Consider the following 27,973-nt stretch of genomic DNA (forward strand, 5'->3'; position numbering starts at 1 on the left):
CCACTTCCCACTATCCATGCCACAGATCATTGTTCACTTTCGAAGTCTTATCCCGTGCCTGCTTCGCTCAAGTGCCTACAATAATGTGACTTGGAAGTGAAGACATCTCACCCCATCAGCCAACAATCAAGCTCACCTTGAAAGCTGACCGGACCTCGGACCCGACCAACCAGATCCGCCGAACAACAACTCCATCCAAGCAAACAACGCCTATCCTGCTCTTGCTTCTCCAACCACAGTACCCAGATCTCCTCACCATGGCGTCCAGAATACCTTCAACCGCCATGCGCGCTTTCACCCGTCGCCCGATCACGAACGCGATTGCTCAGACACGCTCATTCCAGACCTCCCGCACTCTGCGCGCAGACGCGGTCATCTCGCCGAAGAAACCTATTGGAGCTTTCCGGGGATCGTGAGTGTTGCTTCCCTTGTTACTACAAATCAAGACATGTACAGAGACTATTGGGATTGGGAACATACAGAGCAATGATAGCTGAAGGGAGCTTCACACACGTGAAAAGAGCTGGAGCGCTCCCAATATTATGCGCGCGGGCGATATATGCTTAAATAGCGTCTTGAGCTGTGGAACGAGCTGGGAGAGGAATCAGATGTGGTATATAACGGATATTGAAGTGCACGAGCTAATGCCATGGCTTTCTGCCTCGACAGATTATTCGGCTTCCTTCTCGGAACAGTAGGCGCTGGCGGAGCTCTGTACTACTACGTCGTGGATCAGTACAAGGTATCAAATGAGCTGTTGACGGAGGATATCTATGTGAGTTTTCCTCTTTCCTGCATGACGATCTGGCAGCTTGGTGCGGAGACGATTTGTGAGGGATGCTGGAGCTGATCTTGTTGTGCTATCCGTAGGCCTTGCAATCCGCCGTGCAGAGACTGGAAGGATATGTGAAAGCGCTGGAGGCTGAGATCCCAAAGAAGAAGTAGGAGGAGACGAATGAAGTTGAGGAGATACCAAAGAGTGAAAGATCAGCAGAAGCAGGTGGGTGAAGTGCAGCAGTGGACCACATATGAGAGCATACGGCAGAGCTTCGTGGTAGGAGCATCACATCTGTACATCGTGCAAGCCTAGCAAGCGAAGAGCCTTATGGTAATTCGAACACAGCAAGCGATTGACTCCATGAGCGAGCAATGTTCTTTCACACGGTCATAGATTTCTCGCTGTACAAGATCAGCCACGAAATGCCCTATCCACCACAAAGTCCTAGGTTCATATGCCAATACAATGTTCAATCCGGAGCTTTGTCAGTTGCATGCTCCTTCCAAACGCCGCGCAAGTATGTCTCCCACCATCCCCATCGGCCTGCACCTGTGCACTTCTCTGCGCTCGCTCGGCACGCACATCTTGTGCCGGCCCAGTCTCCCGTCAATCTGAACCTCGTTAATAATTCGCACGCTCAAGCTTCGCTCAAGACTTGACTGCAGACTTCGCCTTCTCCGCGGCCTCAGTCGCGACAGCCTTGGCCTTCTCTGCAGTCTCAGCGGCAACGGCCTTTGCCTTCTCCGTGCTTCCACCAGCAACGGCCTGGCCCTGCATCACAGCACCAGCCGCAACAGCCTTGCCCTGCTCCACCTTTTCCGCGGCGATCTTCGCCAGCTTCTCCAGTTGCTCTTGTCTCATCTTTCGCACAGCTCTGAACAACAACACGAAAAGCAATTCGACTCGTTCCTTGGTCATCATGAGAATACCCTGCACGAGGAACCCCTTGATGAGCTGAGGAGCGACACCCTTCCAGAGTCCGAGGATGCCATCTCGCTCGACGGTGAATCTCATGACCTCTTGGAAGGATTTGAAGGGCTTGCCCATGCGTTGCGGCGGAGGCTTGGACTGAAGGCCGACTTTGGCGATGATGAGGGGTTGTGTTGCGATAGTGGCGAGCATTTTGGAAAGGGCGCCGAGAACTGTCCAACATGGTTAGCAAAGGTCAGACTCGGAAGGCGAAATGAAGTTCGACTCACGGAAAGCCTCATGAGGCGCCAAATTCGACTTTCCAGGAAACATCAATGTGCGTAACCTCTCGTAAGCACCATACGTGATACTTGGGTTCACGACCAAGACCATCGAAGCCTTGATGCCTCTCCACAACCCAGCAAGACCATCCTGATCGATGACTTCCTTCGCTGTCGCCAAGATAGTTTTCCTCTCGCCTTTTCGCTGCGTCTGCTGTCTTGTCGTCACGACCGCAATCGGAATTGTGAACAGTTGCGCCAGAGCTCCTGCTACAGCACCCAAGCTCAATTCCACTGCTGTGCTCGTTCCCTTTGAGTCAACCCGCGCGTGATACATTTCTCGCACCAGACTGTACCAGTAGAAGTATGCGAAGTTTGTGCTCACGACGCCAATCAAGTTGCCTGCCAGGCCATTGAAGAGTCCTGATACACCTTCTTCCTCAACAATATGTCGTATCGCATGCATTGTGCCATCATAGTGTACATGTCCCTCCTCGTCAACATAAGTGTCTTTGGCGTTTCGCTTGACTTGTGTCTGTAGTCGGGTTTTGACGAGATCGAGTGGGTAGACCACACTGTTTGCTACGAGAGCTCCGGCAGAGCCTGCCAGTGCGAGACCCCATGCTGGCAGCTCTTGCTTTGAAGGAGCCGGTGCCATGATCTATATCGTTGTCGCTGCGCACGTTGTCGTCTCTTTGTCGTGCTATGCTCTTTTGCCGGAGAATAGATCTGTCGTATCACAGCGCCGAGCGACAACCGATAGCGATAGCCGAAGCGGGTGTGTTAGAAAGTGCTCTTGCCGGTCATGGGAAGTGTTCGTGGAGACAGGAAACTATGATCCGGGCAGTATTGGACGAGGTCGTAGGCGAACCCGGTAGTCGGTGTTGCGAGCGAGAGAGCACGACTTTGTTGCGAGAGCCATGCTGTGTGCCGTTCGATAGACCTCGGCCCTGTGAAAGCGACGACTTCGGTCCTGCTGCCGGCCAAAAACCAAGCAGGGATCGCTGTGGCACGTCATTTCTCCTTCCACGCGGTCCGCGCTGCGATAACCACTTCGACCTCACGGCTGCCACTATACAACAACTACAGCTCTCGGATCCGAACGTCTTTGCAATACACTATGCTCTGACGAACTCAATTGGTGAGATGCTGCTCACGGAAGCGTGCTGACAGTCATCGAGCTCAACAACAAGTACTGCAATCTCTCGGACAACTTTCGGAGATCCCGCGTCATGATAACACCTGGATGCCTGCATTGAACTTCAGCAGCGGTCCGTTCAGCCGTGGCAAAGGCGGTGCGAGGAGGCTGCCATCATGAGTACGCCAGAGGACTTCGCGACGCTGCGACGGGACGCCGAGAGACTGGAAGACCAACTAAATCATGCAAGCAGCCGGAGCGAGGCATTGGACATTGCCATCAAAGCTGCCGAGACCTCGATGAAGGCGCTCTCGCTGGCGCAAGATCCTGCTGAACGAGCTGCCTGTCGATCGCGAGCAGAACAGTACATGCGAGAGGCAGAACGTATCAAGCATGACGAGGATTGGCGTTCAAGAGTCAAGTCGCCTCCTGCGTGGCTCAAAGTTGAAGTGCCTCCGACGCCGCGAACGACTGCTGCCACTCAAGCAGCAGCGGCAACCAAGGTGAGACAATTGCCAGTGCCGCTCAACTCTCGCAAGCTCTCTACAAGAGAAAAGATCATTGTCACCAAAGCTGGCTTCCTCAACGGAGTCAAGTTCCCAGAATGGAGTAGTGACCCCTCACCGAAAGAGTTCGAGCTGGCAGACGGTGAGGACTTGTTCTTGTATGTCTCCTTGAATGTTCCACTATTCCCCCCTACTACTGACTGCTGCTTTAAGCGACGAGGCTTCAGAGTTACCGTTGTCCGAATTCCAGGAGGACGTCCTTGACAGCTGGAAGCGTCCACAAGATGCACTACCTCCGCCATCTTGGTTTCAAGGCGACAAGACCAATCTCGGACCTACCATGGGCTTCTTTCGCAACATTGACTTGGTGCAGGATGCAGCGACGGATTGCTCTGTCGTTGCCTCGCTTTGCGCTGGCGTTGCTCGTGTCCAGAATGGACACCCCAGAATGCTGCAGAATGTTATGCATCCTTTTAACCTCGAAACTGGTGAACCAATCATGTCGAAAAACGGCAAATATATCGTAAGCATGAACTTCAATGGATGTCAAAGACGAGTTGTCATTGATGATCGAATTCCCACGAGCTCGACCAATCGTGTCATTCACGTTATTGACCGGAACAATCCAGGATTATTATGGCCGGCTCTCATCGAAAAGGCGTACTTGAAGGTCCGGGGTGGCTACGACTTTCCTGGTAGCAACAGTGGGACCGACTTGTGGATTCTCACTGGATGGATACCAGAGCAAATACACCTGCAAGGAGATGATCTGGAGCTCGACAGGCTCTGGTCGCGGATGCTCAATGCGTTCTCGTATGGCGATGTCCTCGTCACAATGGGCACTGGCAAGATGTCGGACAAGACCGAACGGGCCCTTGGACTTGCGAGTGAGCATGATTATGCTGTTCTCGACCTGCGTGAAGTGGGTGGGCAACGTCTGATGCTAGTCAAGAATCCATGGGTTGAAGGCACGAGTTGGCGTGGCAGATCACGGAGAAGTGAAAGAAGTCAAGAAATGTCCCCAGAAGGGCCACGTATCTCACTCGATGAGGAGACTGGGTCTAATGATTCACCTCGAGATCTGCTCAATGAGAAGGATCTACCTCCCGGCACCTTCTGGATGGACCTGGACAGCGTGCAGCAATATTTTGAGTCTGTCTACCTGAACTGGAATCCCGGTCTGTTCAAGTATCGGCAAGATGCGCATTTCGAATGGGACTTTTCCAAGACTCATGACGACAATGGCTTCTGCAAGTCTCGCGGACCTACTGCAAGCCTGCAACACAACCCGCAGTTCACAGTGACCACAAGTCAACGCAAGGATGTGTGGATCCTTCTCTGGCGACACTTTCAGAATTCCGTACCTGAAGATGCCACGGCCGAGGATATCGAGAGTGGTCGGCATTACATCGACCTCAGCGGCTACATCACGCTAGCAGCCTTTGCTGCTCAAGGTCGTAAGGTCATGTTATCAGAACGCTACATCCAGAAAGGCTGGTACGTGGACAGCCCACAGACTCTATTGAAGCTTGAAAACTGCGAACCTGGCAAGCCGTATACGATCGTCCCTCTGGAACAGGACCTGCCAGCCAACAAGCACTCCTTCACGATATGCACGTTCAGCAACTCTCCTCTTGTGCTCGACCATGCAATTCCGCGCTACGCGCACCTCACACACGTCAATGGATCGTGGACACAGCAGTCCGCCGGCGGCAATACACAAAATCCGACGTATTGCGATAACCCGCAATATACCATTACAGTACCCAAGAAGACCAACATCAGCTTACTGCTCGAGGCATCCAATCCGAAATACAATGTCAATGTGCGTCTTCTCCACAGCGGAGGCGAGCGGGTTTTCAACATGCGCAAGAAGGATATCATCGCCGATAGCACAGTGTACCGCCAGGGATGCTGCATTGCAGAGCTTGACGAGCTCGATCCGGGCAAATATACAGCCATCTGCAGTACATTTGACCCACAACAGCTGGGAGACTTTACCCTCCGCATCGACTCTGCGGAGCAAACACTTGCCAAACTGCTCCCTCGGGAAGGCGCAGGCAGGGTTCGATTCGAGGTCAAAGGGGCGGCTTTCAAAGAGGGTATGACGAAGATCGCCGCGCCGATGGTGCCGTATCGTCTGGTGAACTTCTATGCAATTGCTCGACAGGCAGCGCCCATGTCCGGTCACGGTCGCTCGGGAAGCCGATCACATGTGAGACTGAGTGTCGAGCATGGACGAGGACCTTCGCGCTTCGTCCGGATCGAGAGCAACAATGGAGAGTACAGTGATACCTCGGGAGGCGCCGTGAGAACGGACGCGATTGATCTCGGACCGAATGATCGCATGTTGGTATCTCAAGGCTGCATGCTCGTGCTCGACCGTATGTATGTTAGTTCAGAGAACCTGGAGGAGACGTTTCAGGTGGAGTTGTTCATGGATCAGCCAAATGCGCTTGCAGTTGGGCCGTGGCGGCCGTGGGATGATTGATGAAGCATTGCGTAAATTTGTTTCCGTACTAGATTGAAGCACCTCACCTGGATCTCTGTTCCCCTGCAATCGTATGCAAGACATATTCCCAGCTGCGCTACGGACGTTGCCGTGACGAGTGCGCATGTGAGAGACAGTAGCACACGGGTATAGGTGATCTTGGCGGCGCCCCGCGATGATCATGCACACTGCCTCCGCGACCAGGTCACCCATGGACGACGCGTGCGCACCGAAGTGGCGCCCCGCAGCCAAGTGTGGCGCTGGAAGTGAAGGCGTGAACAATTGATTCGCGGATAGCGTTCGCCGCCCTGATGCTGTCGAACTCTGGTGCATCACCGTCACAAGCCAGGCGGTCAGCACTACGCAGACCCTGTGTGGCTGGTTGTTGACGAGTATACCCTTGCTGTACATAGGCAGGAGACATTCACGACGTCTTCGTTCAGACTGTATTCCATCGTCATTCCGGGCATTGTTGTCAATTGTGGAGAGGATAAACGAGGAGACAAGACTCGCTTGGAAGCACGAGTGACGTCGACGCCAGAGCCGCAGTCGGTCAGTGCTCCAACGACCACAGCCAACTCTGCGACCTGCACATCTTCCCAAAGACGCCGTTGGGAAAGGATAGACGCTGGTCCGTTGTCCTATTCTCCTATCTTCTCCCTAACAAACTCTTCGCGCCAGAGCTGCCACAATCGAGGGTCCTTCCCGCCCCATCGCCTGCTACTGCATCTTCCACTCCAACCCCACCAAAACTAGTCAAAAGTCTCAACTCATACACCGCCCAACATGGGCCTCCTTTCACGAAAATCGGGCAAAGACAGCGCCCCCGAAGACACCACCGCTACCTCCGCTCCCGTCTCGGGCACCAACACAAACACCTCCACAACGCCCGAAATGGTCAGCGCCAAAACCAGCTTGGACGAAGACCGCAGCGGCAATAACACGTCCCGCCCACCCACCGCTTCCTCATCAACGTCAGTCTCCAAAACCGAAGCCCCCATCGTCGCCGATGGCCAACAAGTTTCCGATGCCTCAAAGCTCAAGACCTTCCTCGGTATCCTCCGCCGCTTCCTCGGCGTAACCGACATCGCCGCCGTCCGTTTCTCCCTTCCCGCCCAACTCCTCGAACCGATCCCCAATCTCGAATACTGGCATTATCTCGATCGACCTGAAACATTCGCTGCGATTGGCGACAGCGATGATCCTCTCGAACGCATGCTGGCTTGCCTGCGTTTCTGGTTCACAAAAGATCTGAAATATGTCAAAGGGAAGCCTTGTAAACCATACAATTCAAGCTTGGGTGAATTTTTCCGATGTACTTGGGAAGTAGACCCGGCGGAGGCAGAGAAGACAACGGGAGACAAGAAGCCAGTGAAAGTGAATTACATCACAGAACAAACAAGCCATCACCCACCGATCTCGGCTTTCGTCTACGATTGTCCCGAAAAGGGCATTGAAGCTTCGGGATACGATCAATTGTCTGCCAAATTTACCGGCACGAGCGTCAAAGTCACACCCGGGAATTTCAATCAGGGAATATTCATCAAGTTGAAAAAGCGCGATGGAGAAGAATACCAACTTACACATCCCGCGGCGTATTTAACGGGTTTCTTGAGGGGTCCTTCGGGGCTGTACGTTAGTGTCGCGGACGTTTGCACGATCACTTGCGCGAAGACGGGGTTGAAGACATTTTTGCAATACCATGAAGAAGGATATTTTGGAAAGGCACAAAATCGGGTTGAGGGAATTGTTTATCGACCTGCGGATGTGAAGAGTGACCCGGTGACGAAGTTGAAGGATGTGCCGAAAGAGCAGATTGTTGGTAGGATTGAGGGCGTGTGGACGGAGAAGGTGTGGTATTCGCCAGGGAATACGGAGTTCAAGAAGACGAAGGAGTCGGATAGGATCCTGTTGATGGATGTTACGCCGCTGGTGCCTGTGATAAAGAAGTGTCCGCCGCAGGAGCTGCAATTGCCGAATGAAAGTCGGAAGTTTTGGGGTGGTGTGACCGAGGCCATCGAGAAGAAGCAGTTTGGTACTGCGACGGAAAGGAAGACCGCATTGGAGGAGAGGCAGAGAGAACGGGCAGCAGAGAGGCAGGCGAAGGGAGAAACGTGGACTCCGAGGTATTTCACAAACGTCACAGAGAACGACGGGAAGGCGGTATTGAACGATTTGGGGCGAAAGGCGTTGGAGGGTTTGGAAACCGGTCAATATCAATTGGAAGAGCCGAAGGAGTATGGGGCGATGTAGAGACGGGCAAGAGAGCATGCGAATGAGAGTGGAGTGGTGTTGGTGGAATGACTGATGACGATAGATTTGCTGCACTTTGCACGGGTTGGCGCTACACGGCAACTGATTCGACTTGGATAATGAGCAGAAGAGCCAGTGGCATTATTACAAGACGGCTGTGGGGAACGACTAGCTCCCTACCTACGAAGCAAGATCTTTGGCTGCCAATGATCATCGAAAGACGATGATGGAAGATGAATAGAACCAAGACCTAAACAGATTGGGCGGAGCGACGATGACCCTGTGCTGGGGCCTTTTTCCCAACATTGCAGCTTCTTCCTTGTTGTACTTGGGCAGGTATCGGAGTTACTTGTTGAAATGCATTGTTGATTGTTTGTAGATAAACACATCATGAACACACCGAGAGAGTACTGGTATGAATGCTCGACACAGGGTGTCTCAAAGTCATCGAGGCACCGCACTTCTCAACGCCTGAACCTGATACTTTTGCCGCCATTCTATCATCGACTCCAAGCCGATCGGATCTCAATATAAAAGCGTACTAGTATCCCAGCGACCGTTGCACCATCACGCTTACGCCCATTGACGACCCGCTGCAGCCGTAATCCCCGTCCTGTCTGCACTACACTGCACTGCACTATACTACATGTCTCAAGCAGGACGTGAACAAACAGCATCAAGTCATCTAACCTCATATCCATTCGGACCGCCAGGAATTCAAGCTTGGCCATTGATTTTGCATGGTGGTTCCTGGTACAATCCTCCATCAACATCATTGGACTTTACAAAAACGGACATTCGGGATGCTCTTTGACTCTCTGATAGAAATTCTCTGTCGGTGGAAGTCGAAAGCAATGCCATATGTACGACAGGCTGTACCGTCGCATGTTCGGTCTCGTCAGATCAGTGCTTTCGCGGACGGTCCAGGAAATCATCCGTTTATTGAGTGATATCCGATCAGCTCGATCTCTTGCCTGAGGAATGGAGCCGGAAATGCGTGCGTAAAGGTCAGAGCTCTTCTGTGAGGACAGGTCTAGTTCTTCTGAGGACGCTCATAATGGTTTGAGTGACGAAGATGCTGGACTGGGCCAAATTTTATACTTGTTCAGTACATTGCTCACGGATGTCCCGGCGAGCTCCCTGACACGAAAACACATGGCTGGGTCATTCCAGGCCAATGGTAGCATTTACTGTATTTCGACGATTTGGGGCCATGAAAGGGTGTATCCTTACCAGACCCCAGAAGACTGATTGGAGTCAACGGCCACTGTTGTTGGTTGTAGTCATGATTCATGTAGTCAACCACAGGTGTGACACGCTTTGCCCACGCGCAAAGCCTCTCCCTACACGTTCCATCCTAGTGAACGGTCTTGGTTTGAGCTTCTTTTCCTTGTTATCAGTAATCTTCTGCAGCGTGTCTACGAACTCAGATCAGTTCCTTGCACCGATTCTCCTCCATAGTCACCTCACGATACCGACCACGACTTTATCTTATCGTGATTCTTGCAAAGTCTGGCTTGCACCGGCTTCGTGGGACAGTTGAACATGGTTGCGAGTCAAAGAGCTAATAATGCTTAGAGCTCCCAGTGTCACAAGCGTTTACGAAGATACATTAATAGTTCCCCTACACGCTTGTGCGTTGCTCGCTGGTTTCATCTCTCCCATGACAATTGCGGTGAAATTTTGAAAAGCTATATTCTCAGTTCAGATTCTATCGATCGCTGCCTCCCCCACCTTTACAACCACGGTCGACATATAATATGTCCAAAGAATCCAAGCTCCATCTCATCTTAACGGAATTCGGGATTGAAATCGACCAAGCCTCTTCTGTCGACGACCGAAGCATTGCAACAGTCCAAAAACGCCGACTCAGAGACCGGGTGCTCGCATGGGCTAGAGAGTGCTTTTACGTGGTGGTATTCGGACCAGAAGTCTTGGCTGTTCGCAGAAGGAACTCGGAAATGCAGAACATCGGGGGCGATCTGAAGTGAAAGCGGCAGTAGGCCTGGCAGTGTATGTTTTGCTTTTGGTAAGTCCCTCTCGATCTCTCTCGGCACCATCCCCATTCTGATACTTCGTAGTCAGGCTGGACATCTAACAACAGAGCTCTGGAGATATGCTCGATATTGAAATACTCTCCCCTATTGACCACAGTCAGCGAGTATCAACACTTCCATATCAAGGTCTTCCAAAGTCGGTGATCTAGTCCTCTCATCTCTTCCCAACGACGGTTCCACACCACGAACCACCCTGCCTCCCTCCCCAAAATCCTACCTCCCTCTCCACAAGCCTGCCCAGTCCACCACCAAACCCTCACCCCTCCCTCCACGCGCCCTCCACAATCTCCGCCAACTCCCCCAACGTTTCCACCCTAACCTGCATTCCCAACCTCTCCTCCGCCCCCTCAGCCTCCCCACCCGCAAACCCCCTCCGATCAACCCAAACTCTATACGGCAAACCAAATTCCTTCGCCGGTTCCTGATCATGAAAAAGAGAATTCGCAACATGACATAATTCGTCCTGTTCGATTCCAAAATTCTCCTTCAGATGACCGACCAAGTATCTAAAATTATTCAGATTGGGTTTATATGTTCCGATGTCTTCAGCGATGTATACAGCATCGAATGGCAGATTTTGTAGCGGTCCAATGAGAGTTTGAGAGAAAGATTCGTGGTCGACGTTTGAGAGGACGATGACTTTGTAGTGCTTTGCAAGGAGCTCCATTGCTTGAATGGTATCGTTGAAAGCTGGGTATCTGCCGATCGAGGAGCCGATTTCTTGGGCGGCTCTTTCCAATTCTTCCGCGGAAAGGTGTCCGTTCTCTACGACTTGAAGCTCGGCTGCGTAGCGTTCAATAGCGTGGGTTATGGCAAGGGATTGCTTCATCGTAGGAAATTCCTGTTGCATAGCCGTTTCATACTTAGTGATGTCGACTACGAGCGTTTTGTGGTCGGCTGGGAGGAAAGGTCCGAGAGCAGAGTTTCGTGCAGCTTGAGTGAGACCTTTTTCCCAGTCGATGAGCGTGCCGTAGATGTCGAAGGAGAGAGCTTTGATATCGCGCCAGGGAATTGAAGGGGTCATGTTGGGAAGGACAAAGGCTTTGCGGTAAAGGTTGGGCTTGACTGGATGTGTGCTCGCGGTAATATCGCGATGGAGGACTGACACTGCTGCAGAATCATAGCCATCAGGTCCGTTGCAATTTATTCCAACACCCCGAACCTTTCACCGGCCCGGTTGCGTTTACCTATGGCTCATCCTGATGACTCAATGTTGGTGTGAGGTCTGGCTAGGATGCATGTTGATCATCTTGGCACCATCAACCCAATGGCATGCTGTATCTTCTATCATCAATCCTCGGCGCCTGATAAGTCAACAATACCAAACGACCAAACGACCAAACGACCCTCTCACCACTCTCTTTTCTTCCCGCTAGAACCCCAACTCCCTCCCCACCTCCTCAATCCTCCCCACAAGTTTCTCCACCGTCTCCCTCCTCGTAAAACAATTCACCACAACCCTAAAAAATTTCCCTTCCTCACCAGGAGCATAATCAACCATGAATTCTCCCCTCTTCATCAAATTCTTACAAATCTTCTCTGTCGTCTTACTGTTCTTCTCCGGAGCGTCTTCTTGTTTATTGAAGTAGAAGCACACTTGCAAACAAGGCGGTGGATTTCTCGAAACCAGCTCAAAATTCTTGTTTTCCGCGAGGAGAGTTGTGAAGTGTGCTGCGATTGCGAAGGCATGATCGATGGATGTTTGGAAACCGATGGTGCCTTGATACGTCCAAGCCAAGTAGAGTTTGAGACTGTCTGCTCGACGGCCGCATTGGGGTGTGAGGTCTGCGAGGTCGAAGAATTGGTCCGTCTCCTCATCTTCCCTTCCTTCATTGTCGTGGGATCCGTCGTCGTCTTCGTCATCCTCGTCATTGTCGTGGAATAAATATGCAGCAGGCAACGTCATCCCCTTCTGAAATTGCCTCAAATCCTTCCCCAGCAAAAACGAACAAGTCACTGGGATATTCAGCATCTTGTGCGCGCAGATTGTGATCGAATCCGCCAATTCGATTCCCCTCAATTTTCCGCTTTGTCGTTGCGTTTCACTAAACACAATCCCCCCACCCCACGACCCATCAACATGTAACCACAATCCAAACTTCTTCGCAACTTTCGCGATTTCGTCAACAGGATCAAATGAACCAAGAACAGTCGTTCCCGCTGTAGCGTTGATATAAAACGGCGTTTCGCCCGCTTTGATTGAAGTTTCGATTGCAGTCTCGAGGGCCGAGGGAATCATCTTCCCTTCCTCGTCGACCGGGATAGACCGAACGGCATTTGATCCGAACCCAAACATCTGCGCGGCTTTTTCAACACTATAATGCCCATGTTCACTTGTAAAAATCACGAATTTATGAGTTCCATTTCCGGAGATTTTCGTCTCCGGAAAAAGATTATTCCTCGCAATAACCATACTCGATGAATTCGCCGCCGAACCACCAGGTTGACTAACACCTCCCGCAAAAGGACCAGTGAGACCGAAGAGGGAGGCGAGGGCTTTTGCGGTGGTTTTCTCGATTAAGGTGAGAGCGGGAGAGACGGCGTAGACGTGGGAGTTGGTGTTGAGGGCACTGAGGAGGAGGTCGGAGGCGAGGCCGACGGGGGTGTTGGTTGAGTAGAGTTTGTCGAGGAAGGATTGGTGCCAGGTGTTGACGCTGTTGGAGAGGATCGTTTGGGCTGTGGAGAGGAGGCCATCGCGGCCGAGGCCTTGGGTGGGGAGAGTAGGTTGTAAGATGGCTTGGAGTTGGGTGGGGGAATGCTGAGTTAGGAGGGCGGATTCTTTGGGTTGGTTCTTGTTTTGGTGTGAGGAGTCTTCGCTCGTGTCATTGTCTGCTTCGCGAATAAAATTGACGACTAGTTTTTGGACTGCGGTGAGAAACTGGCGGGAAGGTCAGCAAGAAGTAGTGATAGCAAGGCTGAAGGACCCACATCCTCTGCCTCCTTCGCTCGGTCCAGAGGTTTATCGTCTGCGAACTGCTGCGAACTGTTGCGGCCGTTCGCCACGCCATTGGTGTGTCCGTGCGTCATCGCCGTATAGCTGACAGAACGATCGCAGCGAGTCAGTGCAAGTTAGATCGTCAGTGTAGGGCGAGACTAGTAACGATGTCTAAAGTGAATGTAGGATGATTAGTGTGGCACAAGGTGTGTTAATTATCCGCACTACTTTGTACAGATTTTTGCAGCCGAGATGATGCAATGCGCGATGAGCTAGGATCTGGGGAAAGATCCACTAGTTCTAGTCCGAGTGGCGCCGAGAGTTCCTTGGATGGTTCGGCCGATGCTGAAGATGTCGCTCGTCAATCTACGAGCTCGCCGTGGCAGACTGCACGCGTTGTGGACGCGTGCTGGATCCATTCATCGATCCACGAGAGCCATGAGAGCTTTTGCTGGATTTCGACCTCTTCTCCTTCTTCACCTTCTTGCTACCATCTTCAGAAGCGGCTTCTTTCTTGGGCTCTTTCTCCTCCTTTTCGCTCTTCATCTTCTTCTGCGCGTGGCGTTCCCTGGCTATTTGCAGAGGTGTCTTTCTCGGACCATCTTCCTTTCGAGCTTCAATCTCCGAGAACGCTTGGAATCCGTCGTTGCTGGCCTTGATCCTGCTTTGCCTAATCCATTCTTGTCGTTTCCGCTTGTAGATGTCCATCTTCCAATTCTTCCATACGGCCCTGCCGCATGCTGATTCGCGCAACGCAGCCTCATTCTCGGCCAATTCTTCCGCGATTCGTTCGCGGATGAACGCGAGTCCATGTGTTCCTTCCCAAATACAATCTACAACATGCGATGCAGACTTGTCCAAAGCCATCTCGCCGATGTTAGACTGGAAGCGCGCAATAAGCTTTCTTCTTTGCACCATGGACGCATTCTTTGTGGTAAGTGCTTGCTGCAGAGTTCGCGTGACAATGTAATCTTTGGCCATCTTCAACATGACTTCCTTGTCAAGAGCCGTCAATGAATCGAGAACGAGTGCACTGAGCGACCCCGGTACGATAAGCATGGCCTGCGCGAGGATGTTGAATTGTACTTTATTGGTCTCGGATGGCCGCGGGAAGAAAGTTGCTGTCATGTTAGACCCAGTACCGACTTGGCCATTGGCTGATGCTGCTGCGTCCTCTTTCCTTTCGTCGTCCACGTGTAACATTTTCACAATGTCGAAGCCCGTCTCGCCGGAGTAAAACTGGTCGATCTGCACCGCAATCGCTTGTGTGTCGATATCTCGCACCGCGCAACGTTCGATCATGGTTTGAGGCATTGCCGTCCAGTGCTTCTGGAGAAGGCCCGGTATTTCAGGTAATAAAATCTCGTGTGCCTCGAGCAAGTCATCGTAGCCCAACCTTTCCAGCAGACGGCAAACCACGTGGGTCGCCACTTCGTTTCGGACATGTGTTGCAAGACGTTCCTTGAAGAAGGTCTTGTACATGCTCTTGAACAGTTTGGCAGGGGCGTGTTGAATGATCTTCTCGACCAGGTGAGACCCAACGGGATCGAAAACCAGGCCAGAAAGGAATTTCGCACTGTCACAATCTTCCGTAAACACCTCATCGGGTAGCAAAGTCCGAATGATCGACTTTTCCTCCTTTCCACGCTGCTTCCCGTAGTGTGTGAGCTCCAATGTGAGGAGCACTTGGAGCGTAGGGTTGGCGTTAGGGTGCGTGGCCAAACCCCGAAGCTTGTCAGTGTCGAGACCAGCCACACTGTCACTGATAAGCTTCTCCAGGGCCACCGAGAATGATTTCGGCACTGGTCGAGTCTTCCCTGTCGCTTCGTTGCCGCCTTTCCCCGGCGCACCTTCCTTCCGCTTGCTGCGTAGCAAGCTCTTCATGGATTCGGTAGAAATCGGCTCGCCAGCAAGTACGAGTAGCAGAATGCGCAGTGCATGAGATGCATACTTTTCCGTCAGCAGGTACCCGAAATTACCCTCGAGTTCGGCCAGAGTGTGCAGAAAGAGGTTCTCCATGGAAACGAAGACCTCATCGGGATTCTCAGATTTGAGGTCAGAGGGCTTGGCTTTGAGTTCATCGCTAACATGTGGCGCGGCGTAGGTGAAGAGAGATTCACAGCAGTGCGATGCAAAACGATGCGATAAGAGATGTATGAAGCTGGCATGAATTAGCGTGTGATGGCAAACAGGATACGGGAGTTCACCACTTACTTGCCACTGAACTTTTGGAAGAGTCCTTTCAGTTGTGATGCGTTTGACAATTTGATCAAGCGTTCTAGTACTCGCGAGCACGACTGGCTCTGTGCAAGTTTGAGGGCCTTGTCATCTGCTTCTCGGAAAACACTCTGCAGGAATGCCGCACGCTCCTCGGAATTGGGGAAGTCGTTCTGTTCCAGCAGATTGTCGGCGTTCTTGAAAAATTCCTGTTCCTGTTCGTCGAGCACACCGAAGAAGGCCTTTTCTGCACCACCGGGATATGCACTCGACATGTCCTCGTCATAGCCGTGCACAGTTAGATTCTGTTCAGCAGAGTCCTCCATGGGTTCGACCTCGTCATTTGGTTTTTGCCGTTTGGAGGAAGATTCTGTCTGCGGATCCTCATGCTCGTCGTCGTGCTTCCGCTTCATGCGCCGACCGCGCTTTTGAAGGGCCTTGGGCATGGCTGCGGTGCGGAGCTGTGCTGCAGTGGTTCAAAATTTCTGCAGACTGTGCGTTGTGCAACAGCGATCGAGAGAAAATCTTGTCCAAGCGAAGCACAGATGGCGGAGATGCGAAAGCGGTGGCAAGAGTTCGCGGATTGCCGAAGAGGAGGACAGAAGTGACAGGAGGAGACGAGAGATTGGAGCAGCGAACGAGAGTTGCGTGCAGGCCGATGCGATGCGTGCCCTTGTCGGCGACAGGTTTTAGCTCCATCGAGGGTGGATCGAGGACTGGAATCTCAGCACGCGTGCGAGATGGCCGATGCGATCTGCTCCTGCCGAAAACTCTACTTTCGCTTCTCCCACCGCGGGGTGACGTAATGCCCACCTGCCAGATGGGACGGGCGCGCTGCATCGGGAGAAGGCGCGATGGGCTCCCGGCAGTGAAGAGCGCCGCATCTCTCCTCCGCGAACAGCATCCATCGGGACAGCGACGTGGGAAGTCGTCGCCGACTTGTGCGGTCTGCGGTGAGGTGCTGCAGCACCCGAACCACTCGCCAACCAGCATGACCGCTGCACCGCTATCGAGCTCCGCCTGTCCTGCCCTGCCCTGCACCTGCATGGGCGATGGATGAGCTGTCCGCGCAGATGCTGATGCTGGGCCCTGCAGCGACGGCCACTTCGGCTACAGCGCCCGCCCGCTGGCAGATGCATCCTGCGACACTTCTGGGAGCGTATATGAACGTTCGAGGCGTCATCATCACGTCTCCGCGAGGCCGAAGATTGCAACCACGAGCACTCTGCAATATCGCACTGCCGGTGTAGAGAGTGCGGTGATGCGGTGGCAGTGGACTGACGAGATGGATCGATACAGCAATACCGCACCCTCGCTCGACGTGCATGCAGCGTTGCACCAGATCCACCACGATCTGTCCGGCACGTCGCACAGAGATCTCTCATCGGCAAACTAGTCAGGGGTCCCAGCAGGTTTTGCAACCGACGACAGCGAACTGCACTGAAGAAGAGCACAGCACCACATGAGACGTGAGCTGACACGCTGCCGCTTCGCTGGGACCTGCCACACTGATTGCTGCAGACGTCTCAAAGTGCGACCTTCCAAGCACTTCTCACCACTCGATCTGCGAGTTGTGATATTGACACCGTGAATAGCATTTCTGCCTCAGGCTGCATTCACACGCCGGATCGCCCAACTCAATTGCTGCGCCTCGTCAACAACCAACACCTCCACGCGCAGTGCATCCTTCGACACCTATTTTCAACTCGGCGGAGCCTCTATACACTTTGCACATCTCAGCCTTGCTGCACCACACAACCAATCTCGCTGACCTCTGCACCCGCCAAGCACATCACATCTCCTCCCCGCAGCACCTTCCCGTGCTGCCATCTTGTAGCGGCCACTACATGACTTCTGTGGCACTCATGCTCAACACCTAGTCGCTGGCAGCATGCAGATCGCACGTTTCATCACTTCCTTCGCACAAGCTCCGCCGCATGTTTGCTTTGCGAAGCCTCGTGCGAAATGCCTTTGCAATCCTCCGCTTTGACCCTGCGCTCCCGTGTGTTGGCATGGCGTTGTGCGAACGACTTGCGATCATGTCGGTATCGTCAAGTATAAGATAGAACGGTGCATCTCGCGGCGTCTCGTTTCAGCTTTCCCACCAACGCACGCATGCAGCAAGGATGGCTATCAGAGCACCCTGGAAGGGCTTCGTCGGCCGTGTCGGCATGCCAATAGTCTCTGCCCTTGTCGTTGCCAATACTCTGGCCATCTTCATCCTCTCCATCTTCAACGCAGCTGCCGTGGAACTCAATGGAGACGACCGAGACTTTGTCAAGGATCGGGCGTAAGTCGAACGGAGCGCGGTCCTTACCCACACTCACGTCTCCGTAGTATTCTCCTTCTATTCTGGTGCACAGTTCCGTTTGTGCTGAGCATCACCACCATCACGGAACTCTTCTGCCTGTGGAGTGATCGGTTGGCACCGGTATGGGCGCTGATCTCATCGAGCGTCGGCATATGCATATGGGCGGCGCAAATGGGCCTCTGGCAGCCATGTGTCAGCACTCTTCGCGCGAGCTCCAAACCAGACTTCTGTCCAAGCATCTACAAGACAAACGAGAACAACGAGCTCTTCTTCAGCTGGTATCACGCGAGCGCATCTGCACCTGCTGCAGCAATACCCACAATTTTTATCATGCACGTGGCCCCAAACAACATCGCTTCACACGTTTGCGATCGCCGCTAACCTGCTCATAGCTACCTCATCCAGATCTCCCTCGCAGCCATCGTGGTCCATAAGCAACGTCGATATGCGTTCCGCAAGTCAGACCTGGTCCGACCCTGGAAGAGAGAACATGATGATATGTCGGAAATAACGTACGCGAACAGTGCGCGCAGCTCCAGGACGGTGTCTGTATCAGAGCAGGAAAGAATGCTGTATCCTCCCTCGCCTCCGCAGTCCATGCGATCTTCGTCGAGCTCAGAATTGCTATCTGCCGGGAGCTCACATGCCTTCTCAGGGTTCAGCGGGACATGGTACCGATAGATCAGCTCAGCATTGTATTCCAGCGCAAGCGACCCGTCACACCCATTTTCAATTATCCGATCAGCCTGAACCTCGAGCGACGTGCACTGAGATCGATCGATTGCCGACATGTGCGCGCACAATGCTACATGGGAGCAGAAGACGCTGACATACTCGTTCCGATAGCAGTACGGCCGCGCGGCTGTTGCGAATGCCATCAGCTCAAGGCCGAAAACGTCTGAAGCGTCAGTCCTAACGGGACCGCATCTCAGCAGCATTCTTGCGCGCCTCTTTGGCGCAAGCGGCCGAGAAGTCGCATCCCTTGCTTCACGAAATGAGTGCAGCTCAATAGGAAAGAATCAAGCACATGCCACGGGCCACGGCCATAACAGAACCGTGCTGTCGGTGTCGGATATCATTCTGATAACAGAGAATCATGGCATGGCCTTCTGGCAATGTCTTTCTTGCGCGTGCGCTGCCAACGTTGCGCAACCGCCTACCGACCATTCACATTCGTTACTTGGAGGAGTGCACCGCTGCACAACTTAATTGACTATGGCCGGGTCCAAGTGGAGAGTCGCCGCTGCGACGATCTTAGCATTCGCTTTTGCTGTTGACGGGTGTAATAAGTGCGAGAATGAATATGGTATGAGAGCAATCCTTACTGAGGCGTATTGATGCTTCGAGCGGTGAGAATACTGTACTGACTATTGTACAGCCGACCACAATGTCATCACGGTTGTTGTTCACGCGTCCTGCGGTGTGCCATCAAAGACTACGACGCTATACCCACCACCAACACCTCCCTCTGTCACCGACGTCCCTCCTTGTGGAAGGGAGTGTGTCACGCCAGGGCAGTATGGTGGCTGTGCTGAGGGCGATGTGAAGTGTATCTGCCAGAACAAGAGCTACCTCGAGGGACTGAGTACTTGTGTTGCGAGGAAATGTACTGGGCGTGGAGATTGTCAGAGTAAGTGGAACTCACTCGTCGCGTTTTCAACTGAAGGGCCAATGACTTACAAGAATCTCAGGTGTTATTGACTTCGCGACCAAAGTCTGCGGCAGCGTGGGCGTCTTCGATCTACCAAAGCCTTCGTGTGCTCCTCCACCACCTTCTTACACCGACGTGCCTTCTTGCGCGCAGAGGTGTGTTGTTCAAGGCTCGTATGGTGGCTGCCGTGAAGGCGATGTGGCTTGCATTTGTCGCAACACGCCTTACTTGCAGGACTTGACGGGTTGTGTGTCGAGGGAGTGTACTGGAACGAGCTGCCAAGGTGAGTCGTCTTGATCGAAGTACTGTTGATGCGACGAGCTGATATACAGTTCTAGGTGTCGTCGATTTCGCAAAGAATGTCTGTGGCAGTGTTGGCGTTACCAGCCTGCCTATGCCTTCTTGTGCTGCGACCACTACCGCTCGCCCGCCTACTGTCACCGATGTGCCCAACTGCGCTCAACGTTGCGTCACCCAAGGACAGTATGGTGGATGCGCAGAAGGCGATGTCGGCTGTATTTGCAGGAACTCTGCGTACTTGAACGGCCTCACGGACTGCGTTAGCCAGAACTGCAACTCGACTGGATGCTCTGATGTCGTCAACTTCGCGAGCAGCGTTTGCGGAAGCGTTGGTGTCACCAGCTTGCCAATGCTATCCTGCGCTGCAAGCACTTCTTCGGCTCGCCCACCGACTGTTACGGACGTTCCATCTTGTGCCCAAATCTGCGTCACAGCTGGCTCGTACGGCGGGTGCGCCGAAGGCGATGTCAACTGCATTTGCAGGAATACTGCATACCTCGATGGACTTACGAACTGTGTCAGCCAAAACTGTAACGCGACTGGTTGTGCTGAAGTGGCTTCTTTCGCTGGCAACCTCTGCAGCAGTGTTGGTGTGACGAGCTTGCCTATGCCATCTTCTTGTGGTATTCCGCCTGTCACTTATACGACGACTCAGCAGACAGTCGTGGTCACTACAGCTTCGGGTCAGACTGTGACAACGACTCAACAGACTGTTGTAGTCACCACGGCTCCAGGAGAGACGGTGACGCTGACTGCTCCTACTCCGCCTGCGCAGACCGTGACAGCAAGCATGGCGGTGACTGTGACCGTTATCTCGACAGCTCCAGCCAGCACAATCAGCGTGACAGAGACCTACAGCGCCACCACGACTCAGCAGGGACCAACCGAGACGGCAACTACGATTTACGTCTCGACTGTTCAGACCACAGTTGAGCGCACCGTGACTCTTCCAGCAAGCTCTTACACTACGACCATCGTCGAAAGTGGAACCACTTACACGCAAGTCACCACCGCACCAGGCAGCACAATCGTTGAGACTACCGTAGCTTACGTTCCAACGACTGTCTACTCCATTGGTACTAATACCCAAACTACAACTCTGCAGCAGACTGTGACCTCTACTGCTCCAGGTGGCACTGTCACGGCAACACAACAGGTGACCTCCGTCCGAGTCAGCACAGCTCCAGCCTCGACAATCGTCACCACCCTCCGCTCAACAATCGTCTCCACGGCTCCAGCCCAAACAATCGTATCCACCTACCGCTCCACCATCGTCTCAACAGCCCCCGGCCAAACCATCGTCTCAACCTTCGTCAGCACCTACCGCAGCACCATAATCTCCACCGCCTCCCCTGTAACCACAACTTACAGCGTAACCCGCACAATCCCCGCTTCAACAGTCACAGTTACAAGCACCACGACTCCTCCAGCAGTCACAGTTACAGTCAGCACGAGTATTGTGCAAACTACAACTCAGAGGACGAGTGTGGTTCAAACTACGACTTATAGGACTACGGTTTCACCGCCGGGAAATCCGCCGGGGTATGTTGGGCCTACTACTACGACTACTACTACGACGCCGTTGCCGCCGGGGTATGTGGGGCCTAGTACGACGAGTACGAGGAGGACGACGACTAGTTCGGTCGCGCCGAATCCGCCGGGGTATACGCCGTGAGTGGGAGGACGAGGACGAGAAAGGGAGAGGAGGGGTGAGGGAAGTTGTGTCTAGGGTGAGTGAGAACGGAAGCTGAAGCTTCGATCGAAGAGGAGTTTCGAGGATTTGTACGTTTTCATTGAGCAGCTTAATCGAATTTGTTGATTTTCCCTTTGGCAGTGTGCTTTGTTTCTAGATTGCCGTTGGACATTATGGCTAAGGCTCTCGCAGAGAGCACATCATACGACGCGCCTTTAACATGCGAACACGAACGGTCGTCGTCCCACGAAATGTGTCCTCCCCACTCGGGGACATTCGAAGCACAATATGACCCGACAGCTACTGGCAGGCGTGTCGCTCTGTGCGGGGGACCAGCAAGGAACATCCACTTTTCGTCGGCGTAACTCAGTAAGCCGTGGTATCTGTGGGATTTCCTGTTTGAGACGAAGCACTCGATGGAATACGAGACGAGCTTTAATGTCAACAAACAACACAGATTTTGATTGAGACTTCTCGGCGCGCTGTCTTCTCCACACTCTCTTCTGGGTAGACGTCTGTTGCAACCTCAACGAGCCTTCCATTGTATGCTCTGGTCGTAGAGCCGTTGGCTATGAGCAACCAGCACGATGTGCAGTTCGACACATATACAGCCAGCCCTAAGGGCATAAGCTAGGGGCATAAGCCTCGTATTTGTGGCTTCTAAATCTATGGTAGACTCTACGACCGGCACGCTGCACGCAAAACGTTCTTGAATGTCCAATATCTCAATGTGAACATGCTGACAAACTTTCAGACGATCATATATATATTGACCTTCCGACATCTGTTCTGTTCGAGCTCATCATAGCATCGACGCGACATCTGGACTGAACCCAACAATCTACTTTAGTTCATCCCAACCTCCCACCACAAAATCAACAATGCACCTCCACTACCTCCTCCCAATCATCTTCCTCAACCTACACCTCGCCTTCGCTCTCCCCGACCTCAAAGGCCTAGAAGACCCTCTTGAGATTCAAGAACTCAATGCAAGATCTCCACTTGCTCCGAAATTCGATCTCTGCGGTGATTGTTGCGCTACGACTTGCGGCAAAGAATATTGCTGTAGAGGACAAGCTTGTTGGACGATTTGTACGAAGTGTTGCAGCTAGAAAGGTTGGGTTGGTGAGTTTGGTGGGTTGATCGAGAGAGAGATGGGGAATTAGTGCTGATTTTGTGGCGATAGTAACTGACTATGTGGGAGGAGGATTGTGGATTTGGGAGGTTTGATCTTAACGATAGTGCGATGTTTGCCGTCGCACGAGTATGCTGGGGTAGGGAGGTTGGTGTCAAAAACTCCGGCATCGTGATTCTCACAGATGTACTTGTGAGGCTTGTCTTGCGTTGTGTACAAGTGATATGTGCTACTGGTGCGGTGTCTATTGTGGCATCTACTGTACTTAGCACATCGTCATGAAATGTCCCTCGTGACATCTTTCATGCTGCCCGCTCTGTCTGTGTCTTGAAAAGGATTTCGCCGATTGCCTTGCGCTGCCTGGAGACTTACCAGTGTAGCCTAACGAAACTATTGATTTCTCCTTTTTTTTTTTGCAGCGGGCATTGCCGCAAGCCTATCAAGACAGCATTGCACTAAGAACACACGACAATTTTGATTACTTGAAAAGGTTAATACGTGATTATCTGCTCCATTTTCGGGTTCTTGCTTATTCTTAGGAAGTAGTTGTTCGACTGAGGGATCGTGATGGTTGTAGAGCTCAAAGCAGCCCCTGATGGCTCTGATGACTTTCAATCTATGGACTTTAATAAATCGAAAAGTCAGAAGGGATCTATTCGTGCTCTGCAGCCGTTGTAGGATCACACTCGTACTCTGGTGTAGCTATGGCAATGTAGTAAGGTGTGTAAGATAGTCTTTGGACTGGATGGGGATTGGCACGAAGTCGTACTATACGTCTATGAAGAAAGCTATAGTATACTGGCAGTCGACTGAATCTACCAGTACGGTTCAAACCCATGTTTTACACACAATAGCAAGTAACGTATCCGACTTCCACGATGCCTATCGACAACCAGCGCTGCATCCAGCACATTGTCATGAACTTTCCCCTCGGTGTCTTTCCATACTACCCCCGAAACGTCAATTTTTGCTCCCGCATCCAGTAGCATCCTCACCAGTGTCTCGCTTCCGCGGGCCACGGCTTTTTGTAGCACAGTCTCTGCTCCATTCGAGGACTGAAAGTGTACGTTCGCCCCTCTATCTAGCATTTCCTGCACCCTTCCTGTCCCGTCCGTTGCCACAGCTGCTAGTAGGGCATCTCCCTCTGCCATCGCGACTCTCAGCATCTGCACTATGTTTTCATTGCCCAGGCCCAATGCTAGCTGTATCGCAGTCTCGTGTACCGAATCCCTGGGGCCTTTCCAATCTATTGCATAATCGTTGACGTTCGCGCCTGCAGCCAATAGTAGCTGTACTATCTTCTCGTGCCCGTAAGCTATGGCCAGTCGAAGGGCATTGTACGTAGTTTTGAGACTTGGCCAGTCTTCGAGCATCGGCCAAACCTTGCGAGCATTGACATCTGCTCCATTTTTCATCAACTCTAGCACCAAAATCTCCGAACCTGCGCCCGATGCTGTGATGAGTGCCTCGTCTAGTCGTTCCCCGATAGGTCGTTCGAGTATGGCTCCTGAAGCTAGGAGCATCTGTACGATTTCCACGCCGTGTTCGTAGTCCCCGGCCGCCAAAGCTATTTCAAGCGCGTTTACTGGGTACGAAAGGTGCGGCTCCATCGAAAGGCTTCCTAGAGCATCGACGTCTGCTCCTGCATCCAGGAGGATGCGCACTACCCTTTCGTGACCATAATAACACGCTAATCCCAGTGCACTATCCCCATTCGACCCTTTGGCATTGACGTTGGACGGCACTTTTATGAGCATCTCCGCTGCTTCAAGATCGCCTGATTTAATAGCTGCAATGAGTTTGTCTGCTTGGGCGGTGATGTCCGCAATCTTCTGCAACAGTATCTGGGACATGTTCCGATGGACGCGGTAATCAGCTACTCTCAAGGCCTCGTGCAAATCGTCTGCGCCAGCATCTAACAGCATCCGTACTAGCTCCACATCGTTGAGCCCTGACGCGAATGTTAGCGGACTCGGCAAATGAGGAGGATTGACGTTGGCTCCGGCCGCGATTAGCATCTGTACCACGCCCTTACTCCCTCCATGAATTGCTCTCGAAAGTAGGTCTCCTGGAATATTGGAGGACTTGTCCGCGGCGTGGACAGTAGCTCCTGCCTTGAGCAGCGTCCGCACGACCTTCTCATGGCCGAGACTTACTGCTGTGAGCAGCGCATCGCCAGTGAATCTTTTCTCATCGAAGTCCGCTCCTGCATTCGCTAACATCTGTACTATGGTGTCATGACCTTGCGCCGAAGCTGCTATTAATGCGGTTCTGAAGCGACCTGAAACGGCGTTGACATCAACGCCGACGTCTAAAAATGTCTGCGCGACATGCCAAAGTCCCAGATAGCTGGCGTAGTACAGAGCCGAAGCTTCCTCTGCATACTCGGCCGGCAAGAAAGGAATGCATCCTTCATCATCGGCTCGATGTACCAGCCACCAATCATGTCTTGCCTCATCTTGTAGGAGAAGGGTCGCTTCGCGACCGACAACTTCTCTGCTTTGTGATGACAAATGGACGTACCATGTCTCGGCTGCGTAGAGCAGTAACGGGAATGTCCTCAGATCACCTAGGACGGATGATTTACGTGCATCTCCACTGTAAGATAAAAGATAGGCCAGACAGCTTTGGGCGAGGATCCAGTGTTCTCGGGCGCTCTGAAATTGGAAGTCTTGCGCTTTGCTTTGCAGAATTCGGGTGGATTCGAGATACTCCTTCACAGAGAAGTGAGCAAGCCTGACAGTAGTGTTCCATTTCGGCGCCTTATTTTCGCCTACATCATCGGTCGTGTGCAGGCAATCCTCTCTTCCAAAAATGGGTTCCGTATCAGGATCATACTCATCCACACGATTCAGCGAGCGATCTGATCTGGTGTCCGGAGGTCCCGTTGTAACCAATCCGGAAAGCATTTCTAGTGCGTCCCCCAGGCCTCCTCGATTATCGATCTCGACCGATGCTTCCTGAGTCAAATCAATAATTGTTGTGTCAACTAGCTCCTCAAGAGTTAGCGGCCTTTGTGCGTAGGCTATCCAACGCAAGAGCGTAAGTGCGTCATCACGCACGTTTTCCTCGATTCGTGCGAGCATTCGCTCGTATGTCGTGTCCAATGTGGCAGGGAGAGCAGATAATGCCTGTTCAATAAGTTTCGGCTTTGTTGACTTCAGCCTTTTCACTTCCTGCAATTGGCAGAATGTCCAGCGAAACCTATAGTGCGTCAGAGTCACGATGTGAAGCCGCACGCCTACAAACTCACATGCCATCCGCCCGCTGCGTTAGTGTGTCCTCGATCTGTGCTTTCGTATCCGAATGTAACCGAGATAGTTTCGGGTCTCGCAGGATTTCCGCCGATACGTATTTGCGTATGTCGGCATCGACAGCGTGTGTATCGACATGAAGCTGTGTAGCATTCGATGCCTGCATCGACGTGCGTATACTGGACTCATCGCGGCTTGCTACTAGGATGTGGATGTTGCTAGCCCTGTGAAGAAGGCGGGCCAGGAAGTCGAGTACCCAACGCTGATTGTCGTTGTTCTCAGGGCACTCATCCAGTCCATCTATCATCAAGTACACCGTTCTGTAGGATCCAAGTGTCGACAGCAAGATTACTTCAAGCTCTCGAGTGCTCGGAGTACTTCGATCAGGTCTCTCGTACGCGGTTTGTAGCATCGCTAGCCCAGGCTCTCTCCAACAGACTTGCGAAACGATCGATAAAAGCATATCCCGAAGAGACTGCTTGCGGGCATCGGAAAAGGTACAGTAGAAGGTTGCGTAGCCTACGTCGTCCTGATTCTCGCAATACGCCCTGATATCTTCGATAGCTGTCGAGCAAAGAATGGTCTTTCCGCAACCTGCCTTGCCATATACCCACAGCAAGCGGGTAGTAGTGCCTTTCCAATCTTGGTACATCGACGATTGCAGTAACCAGTTTCCAGTCTGATCTGCTCGTCCCATGCGCGCATTTTCATGGTTCGTCCATGGATCAGGCGGGTCGAGCCAAGTTGTAATTTTGCGAAACTCGTCCGCTTGTAGCTGAATAGCTGCTCTCAGACGATCCCGGGCACCTTTGAATCCCTCGCCGTAGTTTGCGCCCAGATACACGCCAAGGATGCCATAGAGAGCGTATGAACGATCTTCTTCGCGGGTGGTGTGCCTGCCCTCCATCCATTTTAACTTGTCGCTCCGAGAAATGCTTTTGCTCTTGTCAAAGTCGTGCAGAACATCCTCTGGCAAACCTGTGACAGGTGTTATGCTCGCCTCTAGTCCAGGGCCATCGGCAGATAGAATGGATCCATGCAAGGAGGCGCCTTTATTCCCGATGACCTGCCAGTTATTTGTCAAGAATACGACCACGCGTGGGGCTAACAGCTCTTGCAACGTCCAGCCTCTCCGGAACCATTCGCTTCGTGTGCAATCGCGAGGCTCGTCTACTGATCCGACGTCTGCAAGATAGGCGAGACATATCTCAGCATTGCGATACCATTTGAACATCAAGTTGACGGACTCTGATAATTCCGCGGCACTCGTCTTGTCAATGCAGCAGGTATCGATCCATATCCAATTGATGGATTTCAAGTTCTCCTGTGCAAATTTGGCGAAGCCTTGGATCTTTTTGTAGCCAATCTTCGATGTGGCGCGATTCTGCTGAATGTCTTGTAAGGTCACCTCCTCTGCTCCCCAGCGGTGCGAAGCGATAGCATAGGGCGGGACATTCTCGACGGGGTATTCCTCGAACCTGAGCTCTTCGACATGCAGCAGTCTCATCTTGGTGGGATCGTGGAAACATGCCCACAAGGACTGCGATAGTCTGCGAAGATGCAGAATGCTGCAACAGCTACGGCTCCAGGTCACACTGTGGCAGAGCAAAACCCCTCAGCTCAGCCTTGTTGATGCACTGCGCCACGTGGGCGCCTATCAGTGCCTTTGCCGCGATCGTCAAGCCTCTCCGACGGAATCCCCGCAATAACATTGTCGAACGAATAGATCTGATTCCCTGATAGCCAATTGTCGACCACAGTGTCGGAACCGGAGACATCGGACGACTTCACTTGCGACAGTAGTTGATTTTCTTGAAAGCAGTCGTTGTGGAAGTACGCACGTAGTTCATGCCTCAGGCACATAATTCTCGCTAGTCTTGTATGTTCGCACTCGAAACAGCATGTCTTGTAGATCTAGAGCCAACATGAAGTCAATGCAGTGGAAATCTGCGCACAAATATGCCGCTGACTTTCATCTGATCAGCAGCTGCAAAGGTTCAGGTTCATGTGAAGTTTGCCCAGCATGAATACAATTTTTTGCATCATCGCCAGAAAGTGAGCAAC

At 52.5% G+C, this 27,973-nt stretch overlaps 9 protein-coding genes across 9 annotated transcripts; 4 read left to right on the top strand and 5 right to left on the bottom strand.

Annotated features, from left to right (window-relative positions):
• Window positions 1–1,426: 1,426 nt before the first annotated feature.
• CKM354_000204100 (uncharacterized protein) lies at window positions 1,427–2,626 on the bottom strand (the record flags this gene model as incomplete). Its single annotated transcript, XM_044797181.1, has 2 exons — window positions 1,427–1,920; window positions 1,978–2,626. 2 exons carry the CDS (start codon window positions 2,624–2,626, stop codon window positions 1,427–1,429), a joined length of 1,143 nt encoding a protein of 380 aa, XP_044653116.1.
• Window positions 2,627–3,282: 656 nt separating this feature from the next.
• Window positions 3,283–6,103, top strand: CKM354_000204200 (uncharacterized protein; the record flags this gene model as incomplete). Its single annotated transcript, XM_044797182.1, has 2 exons — window positions 3,283–3,770; window positions 3,826–6,103. 2 exons carry the CDS (start codon window positions 3,283–3,285, stop codon window positions 6,101–6,103), a joined length of 2,766 nt encoding a protein of 921 aa, XP_044653117.1.
• Window positions 6,104–6,889: 786 nt separating this feature from the next.
• On the top strand, window positions 6,890–8,356 carry CKM354_000204300 (uncharacterized protein; the record flags this gene model as incomplete). Its single annotated transcript, XM_044797183.1, has 1 exon — window positions 6,890–8,356. One exon carries the CDS (start codon window positions 6,890–6,892, stop codon window positions 8,354–8,356), a length of 1,467 nt encoding a protein of 488 aa, XP_044653118.1.
• A 2,313-nt stretch (window positions 8,357–10,669) lies between these two features.
• CKM354_000204400 (uncharacterized protein) lies at window positions 10,670–11,437 on the bottom strand (the record flags this gene model as incomplete). Its single annotated transcript, XM_044797184.1, has 1 exon — window positions 10,670–11,437. One exon carries the CDS (start codon window positions 11,435–11,437, stop codon window positions 10,670–10,672), a length of 768 nt encoding a protein of 255 aa, XP_044653119.1.
• Window positions 11,438–11,785: 348 nt separating this feature from the next.
• On the bottom strand, window positions 11,786–13,440 carry CKM354_000204500 (uncharacterized protein; the record flags this gene model as incomplete). Its single annotated transcript, XM_044797185.1, has 2 exons — window positions 11,786–13,291; window positions 13,342–13,440. 2 exons carry the CDS (start codon window positions 13,438–13,440, stop codon window positions 11,786–11,788), a joined length of 1,605 nt encoding a protein of 534 aa, XP_044653120.1.
• Window positions 13,441–13,714: 274 nt separating this feature from the next.
• On the bottom strand, window positions 13,715–16,011 carry CKM354_000204600 (RNA-binding RNA processing protein NOP9; the record flags this gene model as incomplete). Its single annotated transcript, XM_044797186.1, has 2 exons — window positions 13,715–15,509; window positions 15,563–16,011. 2 exons carry the CDS (start codon window positions 16,009–16,011, stop codon window positions 13,715–13,717), a joined length of 2,244 nt encoding a protein of 747 aa, XP_044653121.1.
• A 1,680-nt stretch (window positions 16,012–17,691) lies between these two features.
• Window positions 17,692–18,257, top strand: CKM354_000204700 (uncharacterized protein; the record flags this gene model as incomplete). The annotated part of the gene is made up of 2 exons (XM_044797187.1): window positions 17,692–17,855; window positions 17,903–18,257. 2 exons carry the CDS (start codon window positions 17,692–17,694, stop codon window positions 18,255–18,257), a joined length of 519 nt encoding a protein of 172 aa, XP_044653122.1.
• Window positions 18,258–19,091: 834 nt separating this feature from the next.
• On the top strand, window positions 19,092–21,502 carry CKM354_000204800 (uncharacterized protein; the record flags this gene model as incomplete). The annotated part of the gene is made up of 4 exons (XM_044797188.1): window positions 19,092–19,182; window positions 19,255–19,506; window positions 19,568–19,810; window positions 19,866–21,502. 4 exons carry the CDS (start codon window positions 19,092–19,094, stop codon window positions 21,500–21,502), a joined length of 2,223 nt encoding a protein of 740 aa, XP_044653123.1.
• Window positions 21,503–23,470: 1,968 nt separating this feature from the next.
• On the bottom strand, window positions 23,471–27,416 carry CKM354_000204900 (uncharacterized protein; the record flags this gene model as incomplete). Its single annotated transcript, XM_044797189.1, has 2 exons — window positions 23,471–25,859; window positions 25,909–27,416. The coding sequence occupies 2 exons, from the start codon at window positions 27,414–27,416 to the stop codon at window positions 23,471–23,473; spliced, it is 3,897 nt and encodes a 1,298-aa protein (XP_044653124.1).
• Between the last annotated feature and the right edge of the window lie 557 nt (window positions 27,417–27,973).

The sequence above is a fragment of the Cercospora kikuchii genome, assembly GCF_019650295.1.
Source record: "Cercospora kikuchii DNA, contig_00001, whole genome shotgun sequence".
Lineage (NCBI taxonomy): Eukaryota > Fungi > Ascomycota > Dothideomycetes > Mycosphaerellales > Mycosphaerellaceae > Cercospora > Cercospora kikuchii.